The sequence below is a fragment of the Cervus elaphus genome, chromosome 26 (genome assembly GCF_910594005.1).
Source record: "Cervus elaphus chromosome 26, mCerEla1.1, whole genome shotgun sequence".
Lineage (NCBI taxonomy): Eukaryota > Metazoa > Chordata > Mammalia > Artiodactyla > Cervidae > Cervus > Cervus elaphus.
The window spans coordinates 42,624,081-42,635,583 of record NC_057840.1 but is presented as its reverse complement, the minus strand read 5'-3'; the positions used below and the strand labels follow the sequence as shown (position 1 = coordinate 42,635,583).

At 43.7% G+C, this 11,503-nt stretch overlaps 2 protein-coding genes across 2 annotated transcripts in view; one reads left to right on the top strand and one right to left on the bottom strand.

Annotated features, from left to right (window-relative positions):
- SLC22A2 (solute carrier family 22 member 2) overlaps positions 1 to 11,503 on the top strand; it is a 32,810-nt gene that overhangs the window by 1,361 nt on the left and 19,946 nt on the right. Inside the window, exons 2-4 of the mRNA XM_043888512.1 lie at positions 1,588 to 1,691; positions 6,940 to 7,094; positions 11,069 to 11,237. Of these exons, the coding sequence (XP_043744447.1) occupies positions 1,588 to 1,691; positions 6,940 to 7,094; positions 11,069 to 11,237 (428 nt within the window). The remainder of the gene's footprint in view (positions 1 to 1,587; positions 1,692 to 6,939; positions 7,095 to 11,068; positions 11,238 to 11,503) is intronic.
- On the bottom strand, positions 9,303 to 10,330 carry LOC122684414 (mitochondrial import receptor subunit TOM20 homolog). The gene has a single exon (XM_043888513.1). The coding sequence runs from the start codon at positions 9,983 to 9,985 to the stop codon at positions 9,548 to 9,550; it is 438 nt and encodes a 145-aa protein (XP_043744448.1). The 5' UTR covers positions 9,986 to 10,330; the 3' UTR covers positions 9,303 to 9,547.

Genomic DNA, 11,503 nt, shown 5'->3' with positions numbered 1-11,503 from the left:
ATTTAGGGTTGGAGCTTTTGCTATGGTACTATTAATTCTTTAAAAACCACACTTGACATTCCTACATTTGTCCTTCCCTGGTGGCTCAGAGGGTAAAGAATCTTCCTGCAGTACTGGAGACCCAGGTTCCATTCCTGGTTTGGGAAGATTCCCTGGAGAAGGAAATGGCAATCCACTCCAGTATTCTTGCCTAGAGAATTCCATGGACAGAGGAGACTGGTAGGCTACAAAAAGTCGCAAAAAGTTGGATGTAACTGAGCAACACCCACTAACACACACACAATTGACATACATCTGACTTTGAGGCCTCTTTTCCATAAAAAGGAAAAAAAATGGAGGCTTGCTGTTTAAAAAAATTGTTTTTGGAGTAGAGCCAATTTGCAATATTGTGTTAGTTTCAAGTGTTCAGCAAAGTAAATCACTTATATATATATACATATGTTCACTCTTTAGATTCTTTTCCCACACAGACTATTACACAATGTTGAGTAGAATTCCTTGTGCGCTATAGGAGGTCCCTATTAGTTATCTATTTTATATACAATAGTGAGACTTGATTTTATTGGAGGCAAAACAAAACAGGAGGACAAGATTATTCTCCAAAGAAAGCCAGGTGCTTGGCTTAACTTAAAAAGGACCACTTGGACGATGTGAAGATACTCTGTCTGAACAGACATTTAGGTAGAAGAGACTTTTCTAAGGATCTAAAGTGGTCTGACAGTTACATGAAATGTGAAGGATTGAAGATTTAACACCATACAATTTTAAGAGGCCTTACAACTTGGCTCACCTCACTCATTCATACTGAGGCCCAGGGCAGAGGAAAATTTTACCCCAGACACAGAGTGAGAAGGCCTTCCGAGGTGGCTCAGTGGTAGAGACTCTGCCTCCCAATGCAGGAGACACAGGGGATACGGGTTCAATCCCTGGGTCAGGAAGATCCCCTGGAGGAGGGCATGGCAACCCACTCCAGTATTCTTGCCTGGGAAATCCCACGGACAGAAGAGCCTGGCGGGCTACAGTCCATGGGGTCGCAAAGAGCTGGACATGACTGAGCCTCTGAGCTCACAATGCACGCACAGAGAAAGTTCGTTTTAAGCCCTCGAAACCGGATCTCCCAAACTGCAGGCCAGCACCGGCAACTCCTACAACACTGCCTCTTGTTCCAAATGAGAGCAAAGGCCACAGCCATGAGCAAGATGCTAATCCCCCTAATTTAAAGAGACACCCAACTGCCCAACTTCCTTGAGGCAGCTCTTGTATCGTGTCCACACACCTATTTGCCTCTGTGCATTAAAATTAGAAAAGAGGAATGGTTCATGCATAAGTAATGACCTAATTTCAGCTGATTTAGCCAAAATAGAGTTTAGCCTGATGACATACCACCAGGTAGGATGCTAAACAGGCTGCAGGTCAAATCTTCAGATTGTGTAAAGAAAACACAAGCAAGAAAAGAGTTGGGTTATTGTCATTCAGCTACTCCGTGCAATACAAGGAGTGCCTCCCGCGTTCCCTGGGCTGCGTTGTGTCTAACAGGACTCTTGTTTTCTTTCCCTCCCAACTCGGGACCCCTGCGGCCCCTCGCAGTTTAACCTAGTGTGTGCCGACTCCTGGATGCTGGACCTGTTTCAGTCGGCGGTGAATGTAGGATTTTTTATCGGTTCTATGAGTATCGGCTACATAGCAGACAGGTAGGTGTGCCATAGAAGTGGTGGAATTGAAACCGTCGGAGGAGCACCCACCCCTGCTTGAATGCCCTCCTACCCCACAGCACACCGGCCAAACTTCCCTGGATGGTCACGACAGTCTTAGATGTCTCCTGCCACTCCGATAGCATGACCACTGTCTGTATTTTCTCATTCTCGGGGCTCATCGAGGGATGTTTCAGCATGGGGTGGCAGTGTTTCCTTGTGGGCTATCCAGAAGCTGAGGGTGAGACGGGAGAGATGACAGATGAAAGATGACTGGATCCCTTTCGTAATCCTGATTCTTCCTTTGGCTTCCTGCCATCCCCCTGGTCATCCACCTTCAGGGCCTCTTCCCCCTTCCCTCTCAAGGCCCAGAGCCAGGTAGAATCTTGCTATTGCTCTTACCTGAGTGCAAGGGGGTGCAGGATTCCTGAATCGGGGCCCCCAGATCCAGATGTAATTGTTGAGTTGGCCAAAAAGTTCCTTCGTGCTTTCCCTTATGATCTTACAGAAAACTTTGAATGAATCTTTTGGTTTCCCCAATGTATGTGTGGAAGGTGCAATATAACGATGAAAGGGAAGCAGGGTCTCCACACTGACAGAGGTAAATATTTGATTCCATAATGTCACATCCCAAGAGATAAATGAAGGGAGACTTCTCCAGGTGGGACGCATGGCCGGTGGTCCTCTCACCTGGGTCTGAATCTTCAGGAGCTTGTTTTCAGTGGCTCGTACCAATCCAGCTCTTCCTAGGTCTCTTATTTATCCATCGTTTTGTAATCCCACATTCACTGTGCTGAAAGTTCCTCATAACGTGCATCTTTACTCGTTGATCTAATTGATCAGTGATCAATTAGCATTATTAGGAGTCCCCCCAAGGGAAAGGGAAAGAAGAGCTTCCCTGACTGCTCAGGTGATAGAGAATCTACCTGCAATGTAGGAGACCCAGGTTTGATCCCTGGGTCAGGAAGATCCCCTGGAGGAGGGCATGGCAACCCACTCCAGTATTCTTGCCTGGAGAATCCCATGGACAGAGGAGCCTGGTGGGCTACAGTCTGTGGGGTTGCAAAGAGTTGGACATTACTGAGCAACCAACAAAGGGAAAAGAACAGAAAAACTGGCTCTATACTTGATAAGCACCTTAGCTAATATGGCCATCAGAGCTATAGTATCAACTGTTTACTGGGTGTGTTTCGTATGCCAGGCAGTGGGTGCAGCATTTTAAGCAGCATCATCCTCTTAAAATGGAGAAGGAAGTGGCATCCGACTCCAGTGTTCTTGCCTGGAGAATCCCAGGGACGGGGGAGCCTGGTGGGCTGCTGTCTACAGGGTCTCACCGAGTCGGACATGGCTGAAGCGACTCAGCAGCAGCAGCATCCTCTTAAATTGTTAGTCATCTAGTGAGATTGTGCTGCATAACTGAGCAATAAATACGTAGTCTCATAATTTATTATGAACTACACATGTTTAATTCTCAAATAAATGGTAAATATGCTTGCTGCCTTCTCCAACTCTATCTTTGGTACAGATCAACCCAAACCTGTGAGCTTAATATGAAACGTAGGTAGAACATTTTGTCTGATGATGCTGCGTTGTCTGTCTGGATTAAAACCGGCAAATGCATTGAAGATGAATAAGGCTGGCTGAATCAGTCACACCTCAGGGGCCTCTGAACGTTCATGGCCAGGACTCCCTGTGGCAGCAAGCAGGAGGGGAGGGACAGAGGTAGCGCTAGATCTGAGGCAGCCCCGGGCCTCATGCCTCTTCTGTGACTGCCTGTGCACCCTCTTTGAGAGGCTCTTCTTGGGACTCTGTGTGGCGAAGAGGCTGGTGAGGTGCAAGGGGAGGGCATTTGCTTTCACTAGTATTGCCACCGAACTGAGGGTGGTGGTTTGGAGATGACCCTTTAAGAAGGAAGAAGCACCCAGAGTCCAGAGTCCGCCCTGCTGCAGCATGTGGCTGTCCGGGGCCCTGGCCCCTGGCTCCCTGTCCACCCCGGCTTCACTGGAAAGAGCGGACTCTAACACTCAACTCGCCAGCACGGAAGTGAGCAAATAGGTGACTGAGCTTCACAGTTGGCTAAATAAATGAGTTAATTATTTCCCATCCCACTCAGAGAGTAGGAGACGGGTTATAATTCTCTCCTGACAGTGCATTTCTGACTTAGAATCCCTGGGCAATTATCCACCTTCTTAGATGACCTCATCATTTTGTTCCCTTTGTTGAAATCTCCTATGTGAAGCTAATTAGTCATCATTCTTCCCCCCACAAGCTGTGCCCATCCCTCTGTTTCTTTTTCTTAAACTGTCTGAGTCTGGTTGGTTATTACCCCTTTCTCTTCTGCTGTGTGTGCAGGTAAGGGTATGGAATAAGGTGACCGCCAGAGGGGTCCAAGGAGGACACTTTATCTTTTGCACACTCAACGCCTGCTTCTGAATAACTGTCAGGTTTTATACAATGGTGCAAGCATCTCATGGGAACCCATGTGATGCTACAGATTAAACAAAATAGATTGTTATAAGGAATTTTAAAAAGATGACCTAACAGCTGAAGGGGTGAAGAGTCTTTTAAGAGCTGAAGTGTCTTTTAGAAGAAAGCCAGGAACACCAAGTCAGACTTTCTGAGGGTCAGCTTTGGAAACAGAAGGTGGGAGAGAGGGGAGATATATGCTAGAGAATTTGGAAATAAGCCTTTTGTAAGATGTCTCATTTGTTTCATCACTCAAACCTCCTAAGGAATGACTGTGAGAATCCCTGACACAAAAAAGTGATCGATCAGCAATTCCAGGTTTTTTACTCCAATGATCAGTAATTTAGTGTTAGGCTTGTAAATGTTTTATTTTATTTTTTTTATTTTTGACCATGGGTCTTAGTCCCCGACCAGGGATCAAACCCATGCTTCTTGCTTTGGAAGGCAGAGTCTTAACCACTAGATTATCAGAGAAGTCCCATCAGGCTTATGAATGTTTAACAATTGACTCTCTGAAGGGGAAAGCCCCGATTTGTAGGGTTTTCTGGTCTCCATGCTGTCAAAGCTACCACGGTGGTCCATTTCAAGCTACCAAAGTGAGGTCATGGAACACAGAGTTGGAGAAATATGCACCATCCGATGGCATTTCCACCATACAAATATAACAAAAAGATGTAAAAGACCTCATGAGCATAGATAAATACTCAAACACAGTAAAATAATTAGAAAGAGATGTTTTGCATATTTATTACGCTAGTTTTTAACATAATTTACTTTAGAGGAAGTGTATAGTTTCATTTTTCATAGTGGTGCACTTAACACTCAGCTCACAAATTTTCTGAAAGTCTATCAGTCAGTTCTTGAGAGTCAGCACTATGCTGTTCAGATTTCCTAATGGAACCAGATCCAAACAGAATCAGAGTCCCGGTGGGTTGCAGTCAAGCTTACCCAACTCCGTGGGATCTTCCAAAATAAGCTGTCCCCTGCCTACTATGTGCCAGTCACTGTACTGGACGTCATGGTGTGTTATATCTCGCTTAGGATCCTAACAGCCTTGAAGAGGAGAGTTATTATCCACAGTTTGCACAGGAGGAGACTGAGACTCAGTGAAATGAACGCAGCACTTCCCAAATGTTAACATGCATGTCAACCACCTGGGGGGTTTGTTAGAATTACAATTCTGATCCAGTGGGTCTGGAGTGGGCCTGAGAATCTGCCTTTCAAATCACGTGCTGGTGATACTCATATCCCCAGGCCACAGTCGGAGTGGCAAGTAGTGAAAGGATTTATGAAGCCAGCGGTACTGGAGTCCACCCACTCTCTTTGATTTTCTCTCTTTCTTTCATTTAACCACTTAAGTGGTTCTGTTGTAGGAGGGCAGGAAGGTGGGGATGTCTCAAACCAGTCTCCCGAACCTCCAGCATTTCTTCCAGCCCTGCCTTACTGGTTTAATTGCCTTGTGTCTGTCTGTGAAATTGTCTCCTAGTGAACTGCATTTGTAGGTTCGAGTTTCTGAAGGTTCCCATGCTCTGAGTTTCAAATGGTGAATGCCCCCTCTCATCAGCCATGGAATTTTGTCACCTAGGGGAACACAATTGTGGTGCTTTGTGGCCACCTGAGTCAACTTTGGAAGTTGAAGAAATCTCATTTGAACACGTGCTTATAAACTCTTTGAGGATAAGTGAAGGGGGCTGGGTAGGAGAACGTGGAAAGAAAGGCTAAAACATTGTGTTGAGTTGTGACTTTGGAAGACTGGATAAAAGGCTAAGAGGGTATACGTTTACAGTGGGGAAACAGTTGACTGAGAATTCAGAAATGATGTCTTCAACAGTTTTGAGAAGTTTAGCAATTTACATTAATTCCCAATGAGACTGCTTGATCTTTAAATTTCAGATTTAAGGCATTAATAATACCCATAAGACAGCTCACAGGATAAAGTTCAGAATATTATCTACAGCCCTTGAGAAAGAACTAAAGGTCTTGACTGTGCTTAATGACGACATTATTATTATTTAGTCTCTTTTGACTGCTTGTCTTTGTTTCTGCATTTCGCACTTCTCTGGTTAAACTCATTCTTTGACTAAAGTTTTCTGTAGATGGAAGGCAGGCCGAGGACATGGTGGTGTAAGGTGGGGCCAAGAAGCATGCGGTCCGGTTCTGTTTCCGTAAAGACAAGGTTAAGCTCAGGTTCCCACATTTTCCTGTGCTGAGACACTCCAAGTTCCTTAAACCAACGAAACCCGAGTCCCCACAATAAAATGTACACAAGCAGGCCTGCTAGGGGCCTCCATGACAAAGGCCTAAGGGACGGGAACACTTGAGGTGAGGCCACAAACAACCGTTTCCATGGAGACACGCAAATACCATGAAGTCCAAAGGCAGTGTTGAAAATGCATAGAGAAATTCACCGAACACTGAGTTTTGTTTTTTTCTAAAGCGAAAGCTCCCGGGTGGGCAGTTGAGTCTGTATGTGGAGAGGCCCAACTCATGCGATGATGGAAGGCTTAGATAGGCCCTTGGGGCATTCAGGACCAGTGGGGGGGCGGGGAGGGGGGGCCTCAAAGAATCTCCCATCCCTGTGTGGGGCTGAGAGATTCTGCAGCCCAGAAAGGCAGACCCGAAGTCAGGAATTCTCTTGGAGGGAGTCAATCTGTACCTCTTGAATTTCCATCCTTCAGAGTTGACCCCCACTTTAGTTAGAGTTCCATAGCGTGTGTGAATTTTCTACAACCTTCGTGAATCTAACCTGATGCCATTCCCTCTCTTCGTTTTCTCTTCACAGGTTTGGCCGTAAGCCCTGCCTCTTGATTACAATCCTCATAAACGCTTCGTCTGGAGTGCTCATGGCCATCGCCCCAAACTACACATCGATGCTAATTTTTCGCTTGATCCAAGGACTGGTCAGCAAGGCAGGCTGGTTAATAGGCTACATCCTGAGTAAGAACACTTGTGAATGCAGCTGTGGGAACAAAGGTTGGCTGGCAAAATACAGTCAGTCTGGTGGGGGAAGCTACACAGAAAAGGGGACTCAGCTTCAAGACAACGTTGAAAGATTTTTCTTTCCGTATCAAAAGAATTTCTAAGATCTTTTCAGTACACTCATTCTACATTCCTCCTAGAAAGAAAACAATGAAATAGGAATGAGAGTAAAGAGTGTGCCATCCAAATTCTTATATAACGCTTTAGGAATTTTTGTTTTCTGTACCCTAGGGTGTTCCACAGAGAGAAAATCTAGCCTACCAGGCTCTTCTTGTTGTTCTGTCACTAAGTTGTGTCCGACTCTTTGCAACCCCATGGGCTGCAGCACGCCAGGCCTCCCTGTCCTTCACTGTCTCCCAGAGTTTGCTCAGACTCATGTTCATTGAGTCGGTGATGCCATCCACCCATCTCATCCTCCGTCGTCCCCCTCTCCTCTTGTCCTCAATCTTCCCCAGCATCAGGGTCTTTGCCACCAAGTTGGCTCTTCAAATCAGGTGGCCCAAGAATTGGAGCTTCTGCTTTGGTCCTTCTGATGGATATTCAGAGTTGATTTCCTTTAGGACTGACTGGTTTGAACCCCATGAACTTTAGTACTAGGCTCTACAGAGAGAACATTCAATGAGAAACATGCTAGATTTATAAGAGACTTTATTAGTTTGAATGCATCCACTCTAGCAAACCACAGTTATCCTCAAATATGCAAGGAAACTGAGGCTACAAGTACTGTGGTCAATCTCGGGTCCTCAGCAAGCCACGTGTAGGACCAGGAATATCATTTACATCCTACTCATTAGGAGCCAGGCCTATGCTTAAGCTCCATGGATTATAGGAGAATATTTGCATTATAGCAGCAGAGCATCTTTAAAGTAATATTTAGAAGAATTACCACACACTTAGATCTTGGGAATTCACTTCATCATTGCTTTTCTTTTGGGTGCATTCAAGTAGCATCCACACACAGGGAAATGGGCTCTGAAATTTAAATAATAATAATAAATCCTTCATTTCCCACAAGAGAACTAGAATATCTGTGCTTAAAAATTGGCCCAGTAAAGGGGCCAATAAATCCAGGGCATTCTATGAGATGAAGAGGAAATGGCGCCTAATACTTTTAGGTGCCAGTCATGGCAGTCACCTGATCTATGAGAGGACAACAAAGAGATTACTGCACGCGGTTACTTGATGAGAAACTTGGTTTCTGAAAGCACGACATAGAAATACGTAGCATTTTTTTTTTTTTTTTAAGTACCAAGGATCTTTATTCTTAGGTCTGATATTCAATCTGTGGCTGCAGATAATATGTCACTATTTAGAGAATAAAAGGTCCCATTATCTTCATTCAAGTCTTCAGCCACAAAGTTACACCTTATTCTCATACAAGATAAGGGCTGGTAGGGGATTAAGGAGGTACACTGAGGAGAAAAGCAAAAGGGAACAAACACTTTTACAAGCATATCGTCCCAGTTACCGTGAAGGTTACGTTTCAGGTTAACTTACAAAAGTAGTGACAGAACCATGATTTCAGTGAAAATCAGCACGTTATACCTTTTAAAAAACCAATTCAGAAATACTAAGTCAGGCAAGCATGCAAAATTCAGAGTATAAAAAAATGCAAGGGCTGGCGGCCCAAACAGGTATTTCCCTCAGAAAGAGGGATTTGAAAATGCTGCACAGAACCAAAGGAATTAGAAGCTGAATTAGCAGACCCATTTCCTCAGTTTATATATGAGGCAAGTGGGCAGACATTAACTGGTAAAGCTTACTCAGCCAGATTAAGAATGTACAGACGTCTAATTCCTGGTGCTATCTGCAACTACATGTATCTAAAATACAACGAGATAAATATCCAGAACACATCAAACCCACTGATTTAAAGAAAACATTTCAAGGGTGGGGGTGAAGTTGTTATTATAGCATAGCAGCACATTACACATATTTAAGAGATTAAATGGAAAGAAATAATCTCTTATTTTAATGCTCAGTTTTGATCAACACAAGTTTCCAGCCAACTTTCTGATGTAGAGCAAAAAAAGTATATTCTTCAGTTTTCTTCTACACTTTTTTGGGCCTATCTTTCAAAACTGAGCACTGGGTATTTTTAATGTAAGTAATGGGATGTTATATGTACATTCTAATTACACATTTTAGGAATAAACAAAATGCATATTTCAGTAATTCATAGTGTATTTATAAAATGAAAAGCTCTCTATCAAAATACACTTTTCACTGGGAAAAATAAATAAAACAGACAAATGGATCTACACAAAGTAAAAATTAACTTTGGTAGACTTCACTGTGGAGGACAGTCCATAACAAGCTCATCTGCCCTTACTCCCCCAGAGCCGATCATCTTCCGAGTTAAGATTTTAAAAATATGTTTTAATTGATATCATTATGTTAATATTTGTTTCTTATTCCACATCATCTTCAGCCAAGCTCTGAGCACTTACAATTCTCTGACTAATTGTTGGGAGCTTAGTCAGAAGCATCTGGAACACTGGTGGTGGAAGAGTTTGTTGCAACACTTGCAGTAACTGCTGTGGCTGTCCACATACAGCAATTGCATTTGTCAGATGGTCCACACCCTTCTCATATTCACCTTGAGCTAGTAATTCTTCACCAAGCTGTATTTCTTCTAGAAAGAATTTCTGAACGGCTTCCGCATCTTTAAGATCAGGTAACTTGGAAAGACCAGCTCTCTCCTTGTCAAGCTTTTGTTTCTTTCTTCGTTCTCGCAGCCTGTTCTTGAAGTTGGGGTCACTCCGTCTCTTGCGGTCGAAATAAATGCAGTAACCGATGAAAAGGGCCCCGCACACGCCGGCGGCGATGGCACTGTTCCAGCCCACCATCGTCTCTCCACCGAAGAGCCGGGTCGGCTGCGGCGGGGCCCGCAAATAAGCCGTTGACCGCGAAGCCTCGGACCCCAATACGTAGCATTTGAATTCAAATTTCAGCTTCCTCTCAGTAATTTCTCCTCCAATCCCTCCAGTGTCTTCATGGTTCACTTGCCATGCGCCCTTTTTCTACTTTTCTGCTTGCTACCCCAAGACCTCATCCATGACCCCAACCACTTTGAAAGACAGCTGTTTCTATTTATTAAGTATGTACACAATTTCATCTCTCTTTGTAAGTACTTTTGGATAGTTCACAGCACTTCATAGAAATAATTTCAGAGAACATTTCTATTTGGTTTACAAATAGTTGAAATCTTTAACACGATAAACCAAACATTTAAAGCAAAACTCCGTGGTTCGTGGAATGTCTGGCATGTCAATTCTAGAATGTTTGTGATATAAAAATGACTATTTCCTAAGTCCATGTACCATGGACTTCATACATCTGTCATGGTGTATGGCATGGGATAAGAATAATTATACCACGTGCAGTGTTATGCCTTTAAACCAGCTCTTGGAGAATAAAAAACCTGATTCATAGTGTTTTCCAATTTCTAAGTTGTGAATACTCACACCATGACTGATTTTAAGATACCAATGGGTTAAAAATCAGCTTGCAAAGTTCCTAAAAATTTAGTTTTTGCCAGCCAGTACTAGCTCACTTCAGTCAACCTGGAAACCCACCCCTTAGGTTTTCAAGCCATTTGCACACATTAACAGGATGGCCAAGAAAATGTTTAACTCATGTAAGAGGACATGAGCTATTATACTGAGCTATTCATTTACGTGAAAGTCATCTATGCTCTAAATTCAATGCTTACTCCATGTAATGTGGGATTATGAGATTTTACACTAATGCAACAGCAATAATAATAACAGAATAGGTCCCAAAGGACATTTAAAAATTTTCTAAGAGCTGTATAGAAAATTCTAGAGCTTGGACCACATTTTCGAGGTTGGCATCCTAGTTGTCCTATCGTTGGATCACCAGCTTACTGTCATACTGACTGGTGCTGACCCTTTGGGTTCTCTCTGCAGTTACAGAATTTGTCGGGCTGAACTACCGGAGGACAGTGGGGATTTTCTACCAAGTGGCCTTCACAGTTGGACTCCTTGTGCTTGCTGGGGTGGCCTATGCGCTTCCACACTGGAGGTGGCTTCAGTTCACCGTGACTCTGCCCAACTTCTGCTTCTTGCTCTATTACTGGTAAGTCCAAGTGGGACAAAAAGGAAATAAACTGAAACATTTAGCTAAAAAGGCTGTCTTCCCCAGTGCACACCATCCTTCCAGCTTGAGATGTCCTTCACTCTTCTATTTCTCGGGAAACCCAGGTCCCTGTTTCAGGGCTGAAAATGACAAGTTTCCACCTGTCTCCCCCTCTGGAAATCAAATGTTCTTTCACTTTGAACCAAGAGCTTTATGACTTGGATCTCACATTTTCACATTATTTATGTGGTTTTAAAAATTAGCTT

Coding starts and splice junctions, on each gene's coding strand:
- LOC122684414 (XM_043888513.1), bottom strand. CDS start 9,985: ATGGTGGGCTGGAACAGTGCCATCGCCGCCGGCGTGTGCGGGGCCCTT.